At 39.2% G+C, this 22,900-nt stretch overlaps 2 protein-coding genes across 10 annotated transcripts in view; one reads left to right on the top strand and one right to left on the bottom strand.

Moving 5' to 3' along the window:
- Positions 1-11,221, bottom strand: part of PRIMPOL (primase and DNA directed polymerase) — a 16,045-nt gene extending 4,824 nt beyond the window's left edge. For 2 of the 7 annotated variants that reach the window (XM_064417870.1, XM_064417875.1), the window contains exons 1-8: positions 11,171-11,221; positions 8,741-8,811; positions 7,356-7,540; positions 6,239-6,330; positions 5,160-5,301; positions 3,563-3,710; positions 1,979-2,263; positions 160-322 (exon numbers count right to left, since the gene is read on the bottom strand). In XM_064417870.1, coding sequence (XP_064273940.1) covers positions 160-322; positions 1,979-2,263; positions 3,563-3,710; positions 5,160-5,301; positions 6,239-6,330; positions 7,356-7,540; positions 8,741-8,759 — 1,034 coding nt within the window. In that variant the 5' untranslated portion in view covers positions 8,760-8,811; positions 11,171-11,221. Of the gene's footprint in view, positions 1-159; positions 323-1,978; positions 2,264-3,562; positions 3,711-5,159; positions 5,302-5,691; positions 5,740-6,238; positions 6,331-7,355; positions 7,541-8,740; positions 8,812-9,099; positions 9,192-10,868; positions 11,002-11,170 lie in introns of those variants that run through there. The other 5 variants (XM_064417871.1, XM_064417874.1, XM_064417872.1 and 2 more) reach the window with 5 other exon arrangements.
- Positions 11,216-22,900, top strand: CASP3 (caspase 3). Of its 3 annotated transcripts, none has more exons than XM_064417881.1 (8): positions 11,216-11,321; positions 15,271-15,407; positions 16,148-16,240; positions 17,081-17,205; positions 17,710-17,838; positions 19,677-19,852; positions 20,336-20,453; positions 21,523-22,900. In XM_064417881.1, the coding sequence occupies exons 3-8, from the start codon at positions 16,167-16,169 to the stop codon at positions 21,747-21,749; spliced, it is 849 nt and encodes a 282-aa protein (XP_064273951.1). In that variant the 5' UTR covers positions 11,216-11,321; positions 15,271-15,407; positions 16,148-16,166; the 3' UTR covers positions 21,750-22,900. The 3 variants fall into 3 exon arrangements, with proteins under 3 accessions (XP_064273951.1, XP_064273952.1, XP_064273954.1); XM_064417882.1 differs by having other exon boundaries at positions 11,221-11,312; XM_064417884.1 differs by lacking the exon at positions 11,216-11,321 and adding an exon at positions 12,159-12,344.

The following is a 22,900-nucleotide window of genomic DNA, read 5'->3' as shown; positions in this document are numbered from 1 at the left end:
AAAACCAAGAAATTCTACCAGGAACTCCTAAATTACACTGTAACAATATTAATTAAAAAATTGCTTATTCATAACAGTTATTTGTAAATGCTACAGGAGAATTGTCATTAAAATAGATATTTAAAAATACCGTACATTTGACTGGAATTAAGTAATTACCCAGTGTTGCAGATTAGAGAGGAAAGAAAATATGCTTCTTCCAAGGAAACATCCTTTTCACAGTTGGGGATAAACTTATTATCCTCTGCTATCTTCAGAATCACATTTTTTCCTGCTTTTGATGACTTATACATCCGGAAATTTCTATTCTTTGTATAAACTCCTACAGGAAAACAGATATTTCTTAACACAGCAGTGCTGGCTAGGAATTAACATACTGAGCACTTGTAAATGAAACAATTTTCCTTAGGCCCAGCTAAGAGTCTAATGAATGGACAAACACTGTTACTGACTGGCTCACATCCCACAGAAGAAATGCAACAAAGCATGATCATGCACACATGTACTTGTATGTTACACAGTGAGTAAGACAAATGCTCAACACCTCTACATAGGCTTCTTAATCATTCATGATTAAGAATTATTATTGTTAAAAGTTCCCCTTCAGTACAAGAAACTGGTTCTTTCACAATAACTTTGTGAAATACAACTAAGCCCAAAAAGCTGCACAATTATTTTAACCAGAAATAACTTAATCAAACTTTCTGTTTTCTGTGGACTGCTTCACAGCTTTTCTGAGGCATGTATCAGGAAAGCTTAATTCCAATCTCAAAAACAAACAACAAAACAACCATCAGGCATCTTAACATTGCATAATCTGTCTAATAATTGATTGAGAAGGTGAGTTTTATTAGCAGGTTGCATTTGACTTTCATTAAGAGAAAAGCACTTACAGAGCTCATACAACAAGAACATCACAAAACTTTCTGTCACTGCAGCCCCATGATATAATTCAGCAGTTCAGCAATTTTGATTTTAGCTTTCCAATTCTGAGGTAATGTGTATAACATAAATACTGAAGATGGTTAGTTATGGGAAACTAACATCTAATTCTTTAAAAGTGAGACAGGAAACAATTTTTTTTGATTTAAATTCCATTTACAAACATGCTTGAAAGAATTTTGAACAGTAGGTGAAAATAACCCTTCTGACTCAGTAACAGAGAAGCCTACTGTAGCCAACTTTGGGATTACATTTCAATAGATCAGACATACTGAAGAGGCTCACAATAAAAGTGATCCTGAATTCCATGAGAAGAATTTGAAGGAATGGAGGTTCTTCAGAAGAGTCTGAAGAAAAAACCCAAGGTAAAGTTCTGTAATGTGTAACACACTGCTGTGCAAAAGCGTACTAAGCTATTTTCATTTCCCTGAGATAAGGCCAAAAGCAAAAAATACACTCCAAATATGGAGTTAAAGAAGGGTGGAACTTTCAAACTCTAGTTTGACTATGGGAGTTGTGCTCCTGGAGATTTGTAACATTTTTACACCATGAACAGCCTATGCCCACCTGGGCCATGAAGTGCCCAATCCAAAATGTCTGTTATTTCATCACTGAAAGCTAACAGCTGCCATTCCAAACAGGGAAAGAAGGCTCAATTCATACATGTAGAATAATATAGAAAGCCATGCCTGTAAGACTTGTTCCTTTATTAAGCAGCTTCTAATTCAACTGAAATAACAAAAATGCAATATATGCTACACACACAAATGGGAACACTAAGCCCTTAAGGGGAAAAAAAAAGAATCTTATGAGGAAAGAACTCCTTTAAACTTCAGAACAAAATAATTAAATGTAGTAATATAAGAAGTTCCCTAGACCTTGAATCTAAGGCTCTTTTAAAGTACAGCACATACAATGACAGTTCCAGCAGGTATTTAAAGTCTGACCATAGGAACAACAGTAATCAAAGATTAAGGAACATTTCATTCTTAACCTTTGCTGCATCCCAAGGGGGTTTAAAAACACTTATACTTACCTAGATCCACAAAAAGCTGCTTGTTGCCTTCTTTATCCTTTACTATTAGGAAGGAAAAATCCAAGTTTTCTCCCTGGTGTGGCATTTCCATGTCCTTTGTTTCGTGAGCAATGGCTGACCTGTCTTTAGAATCATCTTCAACAGCTGTGAGGTTTGTAAGAGAACCATCTAATCCAGTTCCTGCAGAACACTGCAAAACACTCCCTGCTTCTTCAGTTGGAATCACAGCAGCCCTATTCTCCATTAATCTTATGGCAGGCTGCAAAATGGTTCTCACAAAGTTACCTTAAAAACAACCAAAAAAGGCCAAAAGCAGGAGATGTCATTTATGAGTCAAGAAAGAACTTAGAGCATTTCTGTGCAAACATTTTTCAAAACAGCCAAGATGGAAGTGGCTGAAGTTCAGGGGTTTTTAAGTCCTTCTGGATTTTTAAAAAGAATTTTTCTGACCAGCCCACTGTATAAAATGGCTCTGGCCAGTGACTGAAAAACCAATGCCTCACAAGTATTTGTACTAAACATTAAAAAAAAAAAACCCTAGATACTAACAAGCTCAGATTTAGGATTCTAAAAATATTGTGATTGTTCCCTCACTACTGCTTTCCCTAATTTCACTTTCAGAGTGATTGAAATGTTTACTTGCAGCTTCATGGTGTATTTATTGATGTAAGAGCTTGACCAAAGCTTACTCAAACAAGAAATTACTTTTACAGAAGTATTTTGTAATGACTTTTCAAACTCCAATATTGTAATTCAACTCCCATTGCACCTCCAGGCTCTGCTAGATGGTAACCAAAGACAAAGAAAACCATGGCCAGATTAGTTCTAATGAGAAAGCATGTAAGATAATAAATACAGATGTGGGGGAAAACCTATGAAGTGGAAGGAATACTGGCAAGGATGATTCTGCACCTGTTGGATGAAGCTTCCCTGGGGAACATGAATGAGTATGAAATACTGTTCCTCCGTGCTACACATCAGCAGAATGACTCAGCTTATCAAGCATCAAAATCATCATCCTCATCATTCATTACAGGACTACTGAGGCACACAAATGAGTCAAGACAACCCCAAATTGGCAATTCTCTGTGTTGGAGTTGCCATAGCTGAGAAATCCCGACTTATATAAACAATTAAAATTGCTTTCAGCTTTCTCTTAAGCATGTTTATGCACAGGTGGCTTGAAATCATATTTGCCCTGCCTCTTTGACAATGTGCTGAGCAGAAATTAATTGTATTTAGAGCAAAAACCAGCAGCTTGAATTCTTAAGACTGACATTAATCTGAACATTAAGGAGCCATAGACTTGTCAGTTTAATAGAAATCAGTATTTTTGTAAATAAAACATACAGGCACAAAAAAAAGTTATAGTTTTGTAAACACATGCTAATTACAGGAAGAGAAAACAAAAGATGAGAAAAAATGAGGCTTAATTAAATAAAGAGTAATTATGTGTATGCTGGGAATACATATTTGTTTCCACATATAATTCCATTAAAATAAATGCTCATATGGGAGATGGCACTGTATAAACTCAAAAGCTCACCTTTTATTTCTAGGTGTAAGAGAAAAGAACACACTTACCAATATGAGTGTTATCCTTAAATACAGTCTTTGGGGGTAGAAATATTAAGTGCCGACTAAATTTTTCATCAGTGCTGGAATCCAAGTTCAAGACATCTTCTGATGAACAATTTACGTCATAAAATTCTTTTAATTTTTGGCTGACAAGCTGAAATTATAAACATTACTTATGTTGTTTTACTGTACTAGTTGTATCTACAAAACCTAACACAAGTTCAGATTCTACATTTTTCTCAAGTTCTTTTTTCCCCCTCATTTTGAGCATACAAATAATTTAATTCAAACTAACCCATATCAAGTTTTAACCAAGTTTGACATAGATTTTATTTCCTTAAACAAGCAAGTCACTTGACACTTAACTAACAGTGATAAGCTGAGAAGATTTCCAGTTTCTCAGGTCAAAGTCTGGTTAGGAGGCTTTACCCTGCAGGCTGTTTTGCACCACAAAGCAGTTCACGCCCGCAGTGACAATGTTTGCAGTGCACACTCAGCAGGAGTGGAAGATGGAGGCTCTCATCGTACTGGTGAGCTAATTCACTGCGGTGATTGAGCTAATTCATGGGTACCACCCAATGAAGAGTAACTAAGCAGAAAACAGATTTCACTCTAAATTAGCTCTAAAAAAACCCTTTTCTAAACCAAGCTAGTGATTACTCATGTTTAGCACTGGGACTCAGAACCTGAAGATCTGGAAGCTTTGGATTTTAGCAGCTCAGATCCCCCACCCAGCAAATCCTAAATCCTCTTCTTAACCTGAGGAATCTCTACATTTCAGAGCTGATCAACAATGGATAAACCCCTCCAGATTCCGTATCAGTGAAGGATTCTTTGTGAAGGAATTACCTCAAAATCTTTTACTTTTGTTCACTTCTAGCTAGAGACATGTAGGTGACGAAGTCTCACAGACACCCACTCACAATGAGATCTTATCAAAACAGAAGATATTCTTCTAAAAACATATGAATGGCATACTGAACTTGCAGAGAGTTCATTTACAAAAAAAATTGCAATAAAATGGAAACTGCACTATTTAATAAAATTGATAATTAGTAAAGGTATTTAATTTTAGGTACCAAATTGGTAAGTGCAGGCACAAGATGCTCTCTACATCATCATTTAACTAAAGTATAATGAACTGTCATCTAAAGAAACTTTCAGGAGAGATTCATCTAAGCCTTAATATACTCCTGCAGCATTAGGCAAAGGAAATGAACTGAGGAATATATGAATGGAACTTTTATTGATGCTGTTTTAAAGAGTACCTAAACATTCCTTCAGTTTTACAGCTTTGAAGTGGCAGAGCACATAAGACAACCTTCAAAAGTAAACCTGCCATGTCAGTAAACCTACCATGAATGCAAACAGTCCAACAGCCATCATTCTTTATTTTTGTCTCTCAATTAAATTTTTTGTCTCTCACTTAAATTAAACCCTTGCTTTAATTAAAACAGTATTTTTACTTACTTAAAAGTAATCACTGGGTCTGCAATTCTTTTAATTCTACTATAGCATAATCAATATAAAGTGGTAAATTGGTTTCATATTAAATTAACAATAAATTCATATTCATCTACAGCATGACTTTGCTCCAGTTTACCTCAATTAACTTCATGACCATACTCTTGCCATCTGCATCAGGATTTGCTGGTTTGTAAAATTCCAAATCAAAATAAAGTTTGCAAGCATCTTTTTCAGGAATTACTTCATAGCAATGCATAAGACTTGTTTTGCAACCTTGGCTAAGGAAAAACAAAAACAAATCACAACCTCTCATGATAAACATTATGAGCATCATAAACATGCTTATCAGTTGCAAACAAGGATCAACCATCCATATTTTAAAAATGTAGTAGCCCTATAATGCTTTGAAAAAATTGGAACTATCATCAGCATCAAGTATCAGCAAAGACTGTCTGGCCTAGAATTTAATTTTGTAGAGTACTCTCCTCTCCATGTCCCCCCTCAGTCTTACAAGACATACAGAAATGTTCAGAATTCAAGGAACTATGGAAAAAAACTTAAGTTATCATTCATATGTCTTTAGCACAAACAGAGAGATTATATGGAGTTTTTCTAACGAAATTAAAAAATAATCTGTCAGTTTCAAAAAAAAAAAAATCAGGCTTTACGTATAAAAATTGACTCAGACTTCTTTCGCTTCATAGCCAAATGTCTTACTGTAAAAGAAACAAATGGGGGAAAAGTTCAGTTCATGACTGAATTGTCAATACTTGGAACTACATCATGCAAATGCAAACCCATAAATCAGTTTCCAGACATCTGCATTAACGCCCACTGAAACTGGTGTATGACTAGTCAGAGAAGTATGTGCTTGCCATGTGTTGGTATGATCCCCTGAGGAAAGCTGACAGCAAAAGCCAAAATCTACTGTTAATAAATTTCAGTTCAACAGAGTACTTAATCCTTTCCTTACAGGAAATAATGGCACCCTGCTACTCACAAGAAAGTTGAAACCCACTACAGAATATATTGTTCTGTCCTTGTGAAGATTTTCCCCATTGCCAAGGTGAAAGCTCAGGTAACCCATGACAGCTCTGTGCACTCAGAGCAGCAGATGGCTTCTGGGATGACCCATCCACTGACAGCTCTTACTAGGTAGGATATCCAGTATAGCCTAACTTTTACTAACACACAGGGCACCTTTCAAATACTCACGTGTAATAAAACCAAAGCTCTTCATATGTTGTCACAAGGTAAAACCTCTGTCCACTCTGTGTGTTCTTTTCCAAAGCAAACACATGAACATCCTTTCAAATAAAAATGTTTTTTGTTAGTTTTATTCAAAAAACCAGTTTAAGTCTTCCTAAGTTCCTACATGGCAACAATTAAAGGTTAATAAATACTAGACAACTATAAACAGATTACTTATCCTTTTCCACACTCAGCAGCATCTAGTTTTAATTTAGAACATCATTCTGATTTCAGTTACAGGGGTAAAACTTTGAAGCTATTCTTTGCTGTGTAGTAATGAGAACTGTTTCCTCTGTAAACTCTTGTTTTTTTCTGATCAATATCAAGTGCATCTGAAACGAGGAGGAACCATGTCCTGAAAGGAGCAGCCTCATGGATATGACACCAGTATAAGCTTTATGGGCAAATATTCTTCAGACATTATGTTATTTAGATCCAAAAATGGAAATCTGAGAAGAAAATAGAAAAAAACTACTGCCAAGCCAATGAGAACTCATTTTGGAAAAGAGGCTGTCAGGATTACTTAAATACCTGAAACAGGTATGGAGAAAAACTCAATACTTTCTTTAAAAATAGCAACCAATATAAAAAGTGTTAAACTGAAAAGAGAGGATACCTTTCACACAATATTTATTTGGCTAATCATTTCCAATCATCTGAACTTGCTACTCAGATGCCACTGGAGAGTTCTATTGTTTTTATTTAGTCTCTGCCTCTTCTTTGTCTCTTTTTCTTCCTCATTTTTTCCTCCTCAATTCTCACTACCTTCCCATTCTCCTGCCCACCCTGACAGCTTGGTCATCTTGAGAAGGAGCAAATTTATCACTACAATGTTCCCAAAAGGCACTTTTACTGTTCAAAGTTAACACCACATATCAACTTGTATGTTAGAACAGAATTAGTACTTTTTAGGGATACCTCCAGTGCAACATGACCTACAAAGACAAAAAAAAAAAAAAAAAAAACAAATTTGCTCTTTCAGGATTGGGAAGAAAAAGATCTTGCAAACTGATAAAGACTTCACTTCCCAAGAGCAATTTTAAATGATTCAATCTTGAAAGTATAAAAACACATAATATACCTCTTCGCAGGATTTTACATAATTAAAAGCTTCAGCCTGTCGAGAAAATATTTTCCAAACAGAGGGTGGCATAGAGGGTTTGGACAGTCTTGGTCTATAAACTGCAGGAAGAGGGTTTCTTTCATAGTGAGATGCTAGTTCTTCCACCTTCTTCAGTCTTTCTAGCCATTTTCTCTTCATTTCTCCTAAAGCAATTACAGATATTCAAATCAGTATTAATCCGTTTGCAAGGCAATTTTAATTTGGATACATCCTGTACTCCTCACTGCTTTTGATTCTGGTTTTGTTGAATGTAATTTATTAATTAACTGGGAGTAGCCAATATTCCAAATTAACACCCAACCTTGCTATGATACTCATTTTAATATTAAATGTCTTTACACTGTTTTGGAAGTACAAGAGCTTCATATTAACACTATCAAAGGTAAACACAACAGAATAAAGACAGTGAAAGAAGGCCCAGGAATTTTCATTTTTGTCTACAGAATGGTATTACACTCTCAGAAAATATACAAACTGTTGACTAGACACACAACATCAGTAAGGAGTAAAAAAATACTAAAAGTAAAAAATACTAAGAGTAAAAAAGTTTTTTTCCTTTATGGTTGGGGAGACAAATGAGATAATTAATTTGTATGGGTAGGACAATATTTGAGTTCATAGGAGGAGTTAAGACTTCAGTGACTTCAGCTCTGAGCTCTGTATCTTGAAGCAAAAGAACTAAAACCCAAAATGAGAGCTCTGTTCTCCACTGCTGACCTTTGCTATTGATCACTCATACTTTCACCTGCTTTAAAAGCTCATGTATTTTTCACAACCTTAAAACAGCAATCTTATCTCTTTTCAAGAAATAGAACCATGCAGTACCTCTTGCTATCTTGCAACCTTTAAGCTTCTAGTTGCATAAAGTAATCCAAATGCTACAGAGTAATGTAGTAAAGCATAAACACACATATGTACAATTAACTGTAAGTGGAACACCTGCAAATCAGGAAAAAGCACTGCCAGGAAACTGTGAAACAGAGGAATAGAGGCAAGAAGTAACAAACATGAAGGGGAATCTTCTTGTTCTGCCCAGCATAACCACTTGGTTCTCCTAACAGCTCCTGGGTTGCAGTGAAAGATAAAATGAAACTGAACATACTCAAAAGTATTCAAACAAGCTGGGTTCACAGGGTGAATTTAAGTATTTAAATATTCTTGTGGAGCCCCAAAGCCCAAATTTTAGATCCTCTCATTTCCCCCTCCAAGTTTTCCACAACAGAAGTTCTGGACACTTACATTTCTGCCCACTGTTCTAAGCCTGCCAACGTCTTGATAATTCAGTGCCTGCATCAAGTCTAAAACCAGAATGTTTTTTCTCTAACAGGGGTCAAACATATTACCTCTATCCCCCTCGTCCATCTTCTGACCTGTGCATTTTCTTCACTCCTTTTTTGTCCTCCTAGTTTCTTCTCTGGGAATGAAAAGTTAGATTTTAGATAGCAATCAGCATTTCTCAGAAGTGCTAACAAAACTTTCAGTTTCATTTTGATGTTGCTGGCTGTAAATTAACTGGGTTAAGTTAGCAAAAGACATCCCTACATCAGCATTTTCCCACAAGGTGACCATTAAAAAAAGAAAGTGAAGGAGAAAACCCATAATTCTTTATTATTTTTAAACTTTCTAGTTATATCAGGCTGTATTTTTGCAGAAACACAGCTGGGAGGATACCTGAACCTGGGAGAAGGGTGATGACACTTACTTTAAACTGAAACCTATCATAGTTCTTGCAGTCCAAACACTTGGTCTCTCAAGAGTCCAGCATGTCAAGTCCTTTCAAGGCAATTTCAATTCCTGTGTGAACACAGGAATTTAGAACACATACAATCAACACTTACAGACCAGCCTTCTGAGTTCACTGGGAAATTCTCATTTCAGCTTCCCCTCTTATGTCCCACCAGAAATTATTTTTGTTTGACTTGACTGAGAGAAATTTTCCACCAACATGTTTGGACTTCAGTGTTAGTGACTCAGCAGGATGACTGCATGGAGAGCCTGGAAAAATGTCTCCAGAGCAATGACTTAACGAGCTTGCCATTTCATTTTCTCTATTTTATGAAAAACTTCTTCTCCCTTTAACTCTTATGATAACGACAAAAACACATTACCCACACCTGCTGACAAGTGAAGCTGAGACATGCAAATCAACTGCTACTCAAAATAACACTATACTTGTTTCCTGGCTGGTGTGTATCATGCAGCACAGTTCTACAGCAGAATTCATGGTCCTTGATGCAAATAAATCCATGAGATTTTCTCCCAGCTACTGATTCAGCCTTAGAAGAACACATTAAATTCCTTAACATTAGTGAAAATTAGCTTAGCTATCCCTACGCTGAGCTGACAAGTGGCATATTAACAAACACTACTCATCTTCCCAACAACAAATGTTCATCTTGCCCTCCAAACAGAGGAAGTGGCCTCTACAATTACAGGATCACAGAATGGCTCAGGCTGGAAGGGACCACAGTACATCATCTGGTCCAAGCTCCCTGCTCAAGCAGGGTCATCCTAGAGCACATGGCACAGGATTGTGTCCAGTCATTTCCTGAGTATCTCCAGTGGAAGAGACTCCACAACCCGTCTGAACAACCCATTCCTCAAATTAAGATTGCAAGTGCAGAACTCACTACATCACATCTGGGGCTAAGACCTGAAAAAGTAGGTTAGTACCTCTTATGAGAAGCTGGAATACACAGCTTCCAGTGTTATCTGACTTCTCCTACTGAAGGTCAATGTACAAATATGAAACTAACTGACCTGAAAGTTGATGATGAAGCCAAAACCAGCCCTCAGCGTCAGAGCGCTGTTGCGCAAGGCAGGTCTGTGGGCAGTGGGGACAGTCACCACAGGTGGGTGAAAACCCTGTCCAGGGGAAGGTCCTGCCATGGTACAGGCAGCTCACCCACGGGGATCTCACCCACTGAGGTCAAGAGGGAGCTGCTCATTTAGCAATTGTCCCCACAGAATTACTCTAAATGGCCACTTCCTTTACAAACCACCATTCTTTCAGAATCACAGATAGTCTCCAATCCAACTCCCAGCCCTGCACACAACCACCTCCAAGAGTCACCATGTACACCATGTACCTAAGAATGTTGTCCAAATGCTTCTTGAACTCTGTCAGGTTGGTGCTGTGACCACTTCCCTGGGGAGCCTGTTCCAGTTCCCAGCACCCTCTGGGTGAAGAACCTTTCCCTAATACCCAGTTTAAACCACTCCTGACACAGCTTCAGGCCATTCCTTGGTCTCCTGTCACTGTCACCACAGAGAAGGGATCAGCACCTGTCCCTCCTCTTCCCCTCACAACGATGTTGAAGACCACAATGAGGTCTCCCCTCAGTCTCCTCCAGGCTGAACGGACCAAGTGACCTCAGCTGCTCCTCATACGGCTTCCCCCCAAAGCCCTTCTCCATCCTCGTGGTGCCCAAAACTGCACACAGCATTTTATATGAGGCTGTATAAATATACCAGAACGGCACATTTGTTTCAGCAGGCACAGGAACTCAAGCAACAGCGCAAACCTCACAAGGTTTGGGTTACACCATTCACACCGAAGAGCAGCAAGGCCAGCGGGACCCGGCTCAGAGCCCGCAGGGCGCGGTAGCTCAGTGTTCCGCCACAGGGCCCGGCCCGGCGAGCTCCGCCAGCAGAACAGAGCAGCCACCCCGCGCCTCCTCAGCCTGGCCTCGCACGGCTCCCTCAGCGCCGGGAGGGCCCGCACGGCCGGGCCCGCCTCGCTCGGGCCGGGCCCGCCACACCGACTCACTCACCGCCGCCGCTCCCCGCCGCCATTGGAGCGGCCGCCCCCTGCGCGGGGCGGGGCGCCAGGCGGGCCGGGGCTTTCTGCGCGCCGAGCGGCGCTGCGCTGAGCTGGGCTCGGGGAGACGCAGGTCGGAGCACAGCGAGCAGGCGGTGAGGCCAGTGGGTGATGGCGGTGCCGAACAAAGCGGGGCGGTGGGGTGGACCAGGCTCTGGCTCTCCAGGTCCGCGTGGCCGCCCGCATCTCTCCCGGGGGAGGTCGGCTGCGGGGAGCCGCGTTTCGCCTGGGGCGGGCCCGGCTGAGAGCGCGGCTCCCCCGGCTGCCCGCGGGGCTCCCGGCCCGCAGGCCCGGCGGTCGGGCGGTCGGTGGCGGGCGCGGATGAGCCCCGGCGTTGCCCGCGGGCCCGGGGGAGAGCGGCCGCGGAGCCAGCCCAGCGCCGCCCTTCCCTGGCCGGGGCAGAGCGCGGGCCCCGGGGGCTAGCTGTCCAGAAGCTTCAGGTGGCTGGTTTGTTCCCTTTCCGCCTGTCTCTGTGGAGAAGCTGTTGGAACAGAGGGCAAAAAGAAGGAAAAGAAAAGAAAGGCGCTGTAATCCTGAGCTGCTCTGTGGTGACCCTCGGGACACCATTAACCGGAAACGCGGGGTCAGGAGCTGCGTTTGGATCTTCCAACGCAAAGCGCGTTGAGCCTTGTCTGTACCGGGGAGAAGCGTGCCTGGGGGCCAGCAGGCGCTGTGGCTGGCCTCTGGCAGCGTGCTAAAGGCCCTGCCCCGGTGTGTGGTGCCCTGCCCGCTCCTTGCTGGGCTGGAGGATGGGGCTGGCGTCTGTAGCCTTTTACCCTGTAACTCACAGATCTTCCTTCAGGTATCTGCTTGTTTCAAACTAACGCGCCGTGCCCTTCATGTTAAGGAACCTGACACGGCTGTTGCTTGTAGCGGTGGTGATGTGATTAATAGCTACAGGTGAATTAATAGCTCAAGGGTCCCAGCTACATTCGGAGTAATTTTAGCTGATTTTACAGCTTCATGCTGAGTATCTAAAAGTCCATTTGTTTTGGAAGATCACAATGCCGGCCCAGTGTCAGGGCTTTCCAGCAACTGCATCCAGACCAGAAGCCATGGGAAGAGCTGTCTCAGCCTTCCATCTGTGGTAGCAGTATTTAGTAGGGGGATAGTGCCTCATAGAAAATGTAATTCTATATTTCAAATTTTTTTTGTTTTTTCATGTAGTCTGCTTCTATATTTTCCTTCTGTTATTGGTCAGATAATTATTGTTTAGTGTTATACATTGTAGAGGGGAAAATTTTTAATTTGCATGTCTGCAATAGTATCATGGTATGTCATGTATATGTTCATTTACAAAAAATACCTTCTTTGAATGTTTGACATTTTCTCTTGCAGTCATGTGATGTGGAAAACTTCCCTTTTCCTATCTTTAAGGAGATGTTTAACATTGCTGATGTCTGTTTGAACATGTGTTTTAGTAGTGCTATACTCACTGCTTTGTAGTGACAGATATATATACTGAACATGTGTTGTCTCCTGTGGTTTGCATATTTCAGGATCCAGTTGGTCAGTGAAGATCGTTTAGATATTTGCTTTCTTCCATCTCAGAAGCTTTGGTATTATTTTTGTCACTATACCATTAATTTCTGTTGTTTCTTTAAAAAGAAACCTGGTGGTTCTTATGGCAGTGGTGACACATGATGATGTGAATTTATTTTCACTAGGTCCTGGTAGAATAAGTAAATCCAGGCTGGAATGGAGTAAAAAGTAGTTTTATTTATTGTTTTCTCTTATCAAAAGAAAAGCATTGGAACAACTGCGTTTATGTAGGGGAAAAAATATTTTCACTCTTATTGCTGTAAAGAGAGACATTGGTCATTTTTTGGTACCTTGCACAGCATAGCTTTGGACCTTTTTGAACCACTTTATTTCTTACATTTCTAAGTAGTATTTATATTACTTAGAAATGTAAAGATCATTGTAACATCACGTTTATATTTGCTGTCTCTGTCTCATTTTTTATTGTATTTTTTTCAGATACAATAGTATCATATAAGCTTCTTAAAATCTACAGAATATATTTTGCTAGATTATAAAATGCTGTTGTTCTTTTCAAGAACTTGTTTTTTATATTTCCTTATAGTTAAAAGCTCATTTTATCTTAAGCTTTCAGAGAAAATAACATCAAAGAGCAGAATAAAAATCTGTAATAAATTTTTAAAGCACTGCCGTGATTTCTTCCCCCCACCAGGATGAGATCATCCTCCACAGGGAAATGCATGGCATCACTGCATTACCTAAAGCAAGATGAGGCAATTCTTAGTGGCCTGTTAGAATCAGCGCCATCCTCCAGAGAGCTTTGCTGTTACCCTGACGGTGCTTTAGAGCACAAAGTACCCTGCTGGCTCAAGCACGCATTTGAGTGCCTAGCAACAGAAGAGAAATCTCTTTGTGTGTCTTTTGTTCTTTAAAGAAGTGCAGGTGACCTGGTGCCTGAGGGTGCTCAGGAATTGATTGATATTAAAAGTGAGGTACAGATTCTGTTCTGAAGATAAACCATGCACATTTCAAATACTTAACGTGTTACAACCAGTTTTTCTAGGCAATCCCTATAGCTTCTGTAGAGTGTCTCAGACAAGCTCCAGTTTGATGGAGTGCAGGAATCTCTAACACTTCATTGAACAATTGTTAACTGTAGGCTGTGAACTAGGCTTGCAGAGGCCTGAGTAAGAAATGGTTTTATGATACAGTATTGCAATTTGTGTTTTACATTTTTCAGAAAGAAGCTAATACAGTTTGTTGTAATTGTAGGTTTTGCTAGCTACTTCTTCCAATTTCATTGTTTCTTTGGTGCTGGATCAAGGACAGCAGTTTTACAGCCTTAAAATGTAAGGTTGCTAAAGGGTCAAGGAGAGGAGTCTTATTTTAAGGTCACCTAAATGTTGAAGATCTCTCTTAGTGTTTGCATCCTGCCTTAACATTTATGTTGTAAGAGGCATTCAGTGTTCACAGGGTTTGCAGTTTGCTTAGTTAAGGTTCTGCTGTTCAGCAGTTTGGTTGATGTGAACCCAGGAGAGCCTAATAAGCCACTTACCCTCCCTCAGGATTCCAAGGGCTCATCTGTTGGCCAGAGGGTGTTAGCTTTCCCTGTGCTTTGGCTGAGTCTTTCTTCAAGTAGCTCTTGGTAGGCGGTTCATCTGATAAACAGGAGTTAGCCACATGTTATGGAGGCACATATTTACTAGTTTACACCCTCTCCTTCATGGACTTGCAGCACTGGCACTGCAGAACTTCACAGTGCCAAACAGCTGGGATCAACACCTGGGGTTTAGCAGAAGTTGTTTTCTGGGCTAACATGGTCACACTGCTGTCAGTGCCCCTGCTAGGTGCTTTTGATAATAGAGTTGGCACATGATGCTGTGCTTTTTTATATGGTGTGGCTGTTTATTACTGTTGGTAAACAAAGAACAGATGAAGGGAGTTAATCATTTCCCTATCTCTTACTAATCCCAGCCACATCAAAGGGTTTGGGTTGTGCTCGTGCACCTAGTTCTTCTCCAGAAGGAAGAGTATGACGGGTATCAGAATGGTAGGTCAGTCTGCTTGGATGTTTTCCTACAAATTTTGCTCAGGCTGAGAGCTCAGGCAACCTGAGCAGCAAAGCCAAGGATATTGTAGTAGGGATGGTTGAAAAAGTAATAGAAAATCCTGAAGCTGGGCTGTGCTGGAGCAGAACTTAGAGCATCCTTGTCAATGAAAGGCATTCTTTCCAATTGCTGGGGATCAAAAGCTCTTTGATGGCAGTGCTAATGTTCCCTGCTCTCTAGGGCTGGATCACTGTCATGCCACAGGTCATAGGTACTTGAATTGCCCTTTGGAGCTGCTTGCCTTTTTCTGCCCACAGGGTACTTTTAATTAATTAGACTTTGAAGTTAGGATGGCTGAATCCAGATCAAGAGGCTAGGCAGTCAAGTTCAGCTTTGTAGATTTAGTTCCTACCCCATGATACTGTCTTTAAAGTAAGTTTCTAAAATGTAATGATAAAATGTATTATACATTTAATTTCTAAAATACTAAGCTTATTTAATATTTTGGTAATTTGATTTTCAGGAAATTTCTTGTTTGCTGCATTACATAATACAGTTGTCAAATCTGGAATAATTTGGTGAAGAAGAAGATTTAATTGCATCAGTGCTCTGAAATAATATTCAGAGTAACATTGAAGATCTTTTGAAGGCACTAAAAATGTAAGTAAATGTCTTCCTAGAAACAAGTGAAGAAAGCAGGTTATACATAACCAAATCAGTGCTTCTGATGTATCAGTAATTGTTTCCACAAAAATGGGTGTTTGTGTTGTACTAACAAAAGTACAGATGCAAAGTTGAGACTTAATATAATAATAATATCATGATGTGAAATGGCAAATATAGTTTGCCCCAAAGAACTTCAGCCTTGAGTAAGAATCTTCATATCTCACCAGCAAATCTTGCTACTTGGTCTGGTTATTTATACCTTCTTATTTACCATAAATATATCTGCTAAAGTAAGTTTTTTTTTAATTCTTGCCTTGTTTGCCTTGTAATGCCTTGTTTGACTTCTTGAGGTCTTAGCACTTCTAAGCATTTATTATTTTGTCCTATCTGGTGGTTTAAATTCATGATGCATATTTGTTTTCTGACACTTGAGTTTAAGGTACCTTTTGGTAGTATGTTCCATGAGTGTGTACAAAGTAACTGTGGAGGAGGAGGTTTTGGTTTGTTTCTCTCTTACCTTGCTTTTTGTAAGTCTTTTCAATGATTTGGTCATCGAGATCTGCAGACTTGTTCCAGAGCACTTTTAGAAGGCAATAATTAATGTTCTTCTTTCAAATATAAAATGTGTAAAGATTACTCAGAAAGATTTTGGGGGTTTTTTTGCCTACTAATATCCTAGACTAAAGTTAATTCTGTGAACTGTCATAACACCTCTATTTTCTTGCGTTTTCAAGCTGATAACTGAAAGCAATAATGACAGACATAGGAGATGGACCACATCTGGGGAAAGATCTGGCAGATGCAAAATCTATTCCAGGTTTTAAAGGGTGAGTAAGGTACTTTTGGTTTAAGTCTTCAATTTAAGTCTGGTCAGCAGTTTATGTCTAAGGGATTATATGTGCACAATTAATCCTTAATATCACTGAGCTAAGATTTTAAAGTTGAGCATGCTATCAATTACTTATCAAGAAGCTGTGGTGGCAAGGGATGTCTCAGCCTCAAGGAGTATCCGAGAAGGCATCTCTGCTCGAGGGGAGATCCTGGGTGCAGCCTGCTGTATGTGGAGTAGGACAAGTGCCTTACAGCCATGCTGCATATGAGCCATATTTTGGGATAGTGTGTGCTCAGCTAGCCCTTAGATGCTGAACGAGACTTATGGCTCTTAGCTATTGTGTTAGCTGTCTCCCCAGAGTCCAGCTTCATCCAGATGTATCTGTCATGCTAGTGGCTATTGCTTAAGCAGAAAAGGAGCACACATCTGCCACATCTTTTTAGGTTTTAAATGTTTTCTTGTGAAAATTCAATGATAGTAACTTCTCTTTAGAATTCCGAACAGATTTGCTTTCTCAGTTAACCTTTCCTCCAGGTACATAGATTTCAAAAGATGATAGTTTAAGGATGGCAATTACTGTATCAACAAGAAATCAGTTGGGCTTTTTTACTAAGTTTTCATAGTTTTCATATTCTCCTGTGCAGAGGCATTACAATTTTAAACACAGTTCTTCCTTGATTCTTTTGATTTCAAGCTTGTTGCAAGTTCCACAGAAGGTTACTATGAATGTAACCTCAGCAGTTTCATTGGGCTTGCTAAAATAGCCTATTGTTGTCATTATTTTGAAAAGAGAGATCAGAAATTAACACCTAAATTTTGTCTGGTTTCTATACAGAAAGAACCTACCTGCTAGCAAATCTATGGACTCTGGAATTCTGCCAGACTATAGTTACAGAATGGATTATCCAGAGATGGGGGAATGTGTAATAATAAACAATAAGAACTTCTACCGACATACTGGTACCACTCACAAGTTTTTCACTTTTTTCCTTAATTTAGATAAATTCATGCTGTGTGTTATTCTTCAAAATTGAATATGCAGACCAGTTTTGTTTGCACTCTAAAATTAGGTAATGGGTGTGATTCATTTCAGTCCATTCTTCCAGATATGCATAGAGGGAACACATTAGGGTGTAGCAGTAATTAATGAGGAGGAAAATTTATCAGCAGTACAAGCCTGTCTTACCTTTTTGTCATGATTTCTGTTTTGCAAATTAAATTCTTCTTGTGTCCTTCAATAGATAAGTAGCTATAAAAATAAGATGCAGATAAATCTACAGTACAGGTACAGAGAGTGGGAGATGGTGTGCCCATGTAACAGTGCAATGTTGTCTCTGCTAGAGTGGATCTGGAATAATGGAATATTTCAGACTGATACAGCTATAAACAAGAAAAATAATTTGGCTCAATCAGACCATGCCATCTATATAATATAAACAAATAACACATTTTTCTTGTGTATAGGGATGTCGTCCCGTTCAGGTACAGATGCAGATGCTGCAAGTGTCAGAGAAGTTTTTATGAAGTTGGGATATAAAGTAAAGATCAACAATGATCTTTCATGTGAGGGCATTTTTAAACTACTGAAAAATGGTAAGTTATTATATGTTGTATGTGTGCATTAAGTCAACCAGTGTTTCCAAATACATCTCTAGCCCTCACATCTCTTCTTTCTGGGTTCTTCTAGATGCTATTTCACACCTTCTGGTGATTTATTGCTAAGGATGACATGTACATCATAGTTTCTATGTTTATCCAGCTTAGCTGTCTCTCCATCTTTTGTGCCATGACTGTTGTCTCCGTATCCTTTCTCATCTTCTAAAGAAGGATGGAAAAAAGGCTGAAACTTAAATGCAGACTGATTTATATTCTGACCCTGGGATCACTGAAGCTCTGTGAGTTGGAAAGAAAACTGCTAGATTGGGTAGAGGGGTTCTGTGCTTAATGCTTAGTGGTGTGGCCCAAAGAGGAGTTCTGATTGAGAAACCAGAACTGCAGGTGTGTGGACTGAATTTTCTTTTGGATAAACAACTCAAATTTTGTTTAACTTGTGAAACAAAACACCCGTCTTTAAAGTGAGGGCTTTATACTACTGTGTCAGTTGTGCTTTGTTTGGACTGGGCTACATCCAGACCCGTACGTTAAATGGTGCCTGGAGGTGTCAGTATCCCTGGAACACAGGCCATTCTAGTTAACTGTTGGAAGGTTCTCTGCCATGACTGGGCCTCATGCCCACTGGTGCTCTCCCAGACTGTCCCAGGCCATACTTATCAGTGAAAGTGTTCCAGTGATTATTCCCAACAGCAGTTAGCCTGCAGCAACCCTTTCTTGGTTTTTGTGTTTGGTTTTGTTGTTTGGGTTTTTTTTGTTTGTTTTTTGATGAAAGTGTTTGCTAACATAGATGTAGGTTCTTTAGTGCCAGTTAATATTTATGCCAGAAAATGTTCCCAGACATGGTTAATTCATTAGTATTGTTGTAGCTGGTCTGTTGACAGTAGCTGTAAATGTGACTCTTCTAAATGCAGTGCTTGTCCATAAATTGTAGAAATGCCTGCCTGTACATCACTTGAGTAAAGTTGAAACAGTTCATTTCTTCTAGAACAGAAATTTAGTGTTTTGTTAAGCACAAAACAGTAAGACTTCAGATTTATTTTTCATTTACAAACTCTTGCATCTTTTTGAGTTACTACTCATAAATTCTTTTGGATCCTTTCTTTTAACCTTGTTTGTATCTTTTCATAAATTTGAAAAAGTTGTCTTGGTCCTCAAGTACATTTCCCACAATGTCAGGCAACAAAAGACATTGGAGAATATAGATTCTATGATATTTGTATACCACAAGATGAAAAAGAAATATAAAACTACAAACAATTTATATCAAGCTTAAATAACTGTAAGTACAAAATTAAGAGGATTCAGAAATCTTTCTAGACCTCACCACAGGTAAAAAGTGAGAGAGAAGTGTACTACTAGTACCTGCAGGAACAGCAACAGCCATCATGCTACATTTAATTCCCATGTAATCCAAGTAGTTGAAGCATCCCCAATTGGAAAGAGAGGAAGGATTTCTCCTTTCTTTCCCAAAACCCAGGGTATTCCATCAGTCCAATCCCAGATCACAAGACTGACCATTATTGCATGAATGAGGTATATCATTCCAACTTTGAGACACTTTTTGTCTCCTGACAGTATTCCTGGCCTCGCTCTGTGGCCGTGTCTTGCAATGGGTAGGGTTGGCTCTTAATTTGGGGTTTCCTGTGCCCAACCTCCTGAGGTACAGTAAGCAGCTTCTTGTGTTCGAAAGTGAAAACTCTTTGGAGGTTTCTAGACGTGCAAATTAGTTCTTAAAGACTTCTCTGACCTAGGAAGGATCAAATGTTCCAAATTTTTAGAGTGCAGGAAGTTAAGAAAATTCTCTTTTTTCTTTCAAGTTTCTGAAGAGGATCACAGCAAGCGGAGCAGTTTTGTTTGCATCTTGCTAAGCCATGGCGACGAAGGATTGATCTATGGTACAGATGGGCCTCTGGAGCTGAAAGCACTAACAAGCCTTTTCAGAGGTGACAGGTGCAGAAGTTTAGCAGGAAAACCCAAGCTCTTTTTCATTCAGGTGATGTACAGCTGAACAATGATGATCAAATCAGATTGTTAAAATAAAATACCTTTTCCCACTAATTATTAGTGCAAAAAGTTAATCCTTTCTAAACTAGATTTGAATGTAATTACTTTCAGAGTAAGATTCTCTTCAGATCTAAAGTGGCACAATTTTCCCTGTTAGGTAGTGTGTATTTATAACACCTGGCATTGCATTAATTCTATCTATTAAATAAAGTATTAGATGTTTTAATGAGTTTCTGAGTGCACTTTTGGATGAATGTCTACCTTACCCAAACTGAGTTGCTTTAAACAAATATTACTGCTTTACTTCTGAGTCTGTCTAATGGAAATGTGACACATAAATTCTTGTTATTTTTGCAGATTTTAATAATGATATTACAAATTTTAAAACACAAAATATCAATGTTTTTATAATGATCACTGCCTTTACTTTTCTATTTTAATATTATTTTCTATTCTTCTTTCTACCAAATAGGCTTGTAGAGGGACAGAATTAGATTCCGGTATTGAGACAGACAGTGGCTCAGAAGAAACAATATGTCAGAAAATACCTGTAGAGGCAGACTTCCTGTATGCCTATTCCACAGCTCCAGGTGAGGGACTGTATCCATGTCAGCCTGTGCTCATGCTATAAATTACAGCTGGGAGTGGGACCCAGCCCGAGGGTGAATTCACTTGTCTGGAATGTCCTTTGGTCAGTTGGGGTCAGCTGTCCCAGCTGTGTCCCCTCACGGGATCTTGCCCAGCCCCTTGGTGGGGAGGCAGCACAGCTCAGCAGCAGCCAAAGCACTGGGTGTTATCAGCACATTTCCAGCTACCAGGGCAGGGCACAGCACTGTGAGAGCTGCTGTGGGAAAATGAACTCCTGCTCAGCCAGACCCAGTACACTCTTTCTGCTCAGACAGACCCATACGTTCTTTCATGGAAATAAATATTTACTTCCCCCAATGACTTCTTTGAATCTGACTTGATTTCTTGTTGAAGTAGTTGCTATTCTCAGTCCCTACAAAACCCTTACCAAACCCTGAATATATCCATCTCACTTGCAAACCCTCAAATGTTCATCTGCTGGAAATTCAGTTAATTGGAATTGTGCAAATAATTTACAGCAAGAGGAAAAGATATTATTCTCAGAGAACAAACCAATCAGATATGCAGAAGTGGATTATAAGTACCAGCATATTATTTGTGTATTGACTGTATTTGTATTGCATCCTTAAGCAAAACTGGTAGTGGCATAGCCCTTCTTATGTCTTATTTCCACTCAGCAGAAGTAGGTTCAGTCTTTAATTCTGCACATATTCATGAAACTAATGACACTGAAACCCATTTTCCATCTGTACTGTTACCTCTTTGTATTTGTGTACCCCATGAAAAGTAGTAAGTGATTAACGACTAAGATTGCTGCAGCAGAAGATAACCTTCCTGACTTTTGATTTTCCTCCTACTTAAGGTTTTCTTAGATTATAAAAGATGACAGGATTAGAAAAAAAATTGAGTTGGAATTTGCAGAGATTATAAAATTTAAATGTTGTTGGTTGGTGGTTTTGAGTTATTTTAAAACATTGGTTGCCATTGGAAGCAATGCATTGTTGTAATTGCTAACCTGTCCTGTATCAAAGGCTGCTCGTCTCATCACTTTGACATTGCTCTCTTCCACAGGCTATTACTCCTGGAGGAATTCAGTTCAAGGCTCGTGGTTTATTCAGTCACTGTGTGAAATGCTGAAGGAACACGCAAGGAAACTTGAACTCATGCAGATTTTAACTCGTGTCAATCGCAGAGTGGCAGAGTATGAGTCCTGCTCAACTCAACAGGATTTTAATGCAAAGAAACAGATTCCATGTATTGTCTCTATGCTCACCAAAGAATTTTATTTCCCTTCCTAAAATAATTTTTCAGTTCATGCTATTTATCTGCATTTATATGCAATATTAGTACAAAACATCACTTTTAAACTGTTCACTACTGTGTATGGCACAATGAAGTGTTTCAAAGTTAGATATATGTCTGTTGTTAGAGATAAAATGTAGTATGGCTGTGTTGAAATGCAAAGCTGAGTAGCTGAAGCAGATTTGAAAGTAGCACTCTGAGTATTGCAAAAAATTAGGAAGGGAAGATCAGATTGTTTATTGGAGATCTTTGGTGCTACATTTCACTTTGCTGAAGTGGCAGAGAAAATAAACACCTCTTGTAAATAGTTTGGTTTCAAATCCTACAGAGAAGATTCAGAATGTCACTGGTGGTAATATGATAGTAGTGTCATCATACATTTCTTCTTAACTCAAGTTCTTAAAGTTTAGGTTATAAAGTAACCTAAACTATTTTTACACTTTTGGGCATAAACTGTGGAAAACAGCCATTTCATATTTTTGCATACAATTACAAAGCATGTTTAGAGTACAGTCGGTTTTTCCTGATAATTTGTGATAATTTACTAACTTTCTGTATGGAATATTAGGTAAAACAATTATATCAGCATGGTAGCTGTTTCAAAATAAATTGTGTATTCTGACCTTGAAGCTGAGTGCCCAAGGGACCAGTCTTCCAAACTGTCTTTTTCTGCAGCTCCCTAAGGGTGGAGCTGTTGGGGCATATTTGGGGCTATAAGAACCAATGCAAAAGGAAGTCTGCATTCTGAGCAGTCTGCTTTCCTCTCTTTAGCCTTAAATAATAATGGGTTGGCTCTGTGTGTGCCACATATAATCTGTGTGAAAACCTACATTTGTGGTACTGGAGAAATTTCACTTCATAATGCTAATTCCATGTGTTAACAAATAGGAAATTTATATCTCTTGACTCTGAATTTTGTGAGACAGACTTTTACAAAATTGCAAAACATTTTTGCTGACATTTCAACTTGCAGCATTCTTTTTAAGATAAGTGCAAGACAGAATATGAAATTATTATAGGTGCTTGCAAAACAATACTTGAAACCCTTTTAAAATCGTGTAGCAAAAACAATGTTGGCAACTTGATGTCCACTTGCAGAGGCATTTTCTACTTGTTTTTTTTAATTAAATACTGTTTTTGGATTGTA

Source organism: Passer domesticus, chromosome 4, assembly GCF_036417665.1.
Source record: "Passer domesticus isolate bPasDom1 chromosome 4, bPasDom1.hap1, whole genome shotgun sequence".
NCBI lineage: Eukaryota > Metazoa > Chordata > Aves > Passeriformes > Passeridae > Passer > Passer domesticus.
Note: the sequence above shows the minus strand (reverse complement) of the source record. Positions and strands in the feature narration are given on the sequence as shown.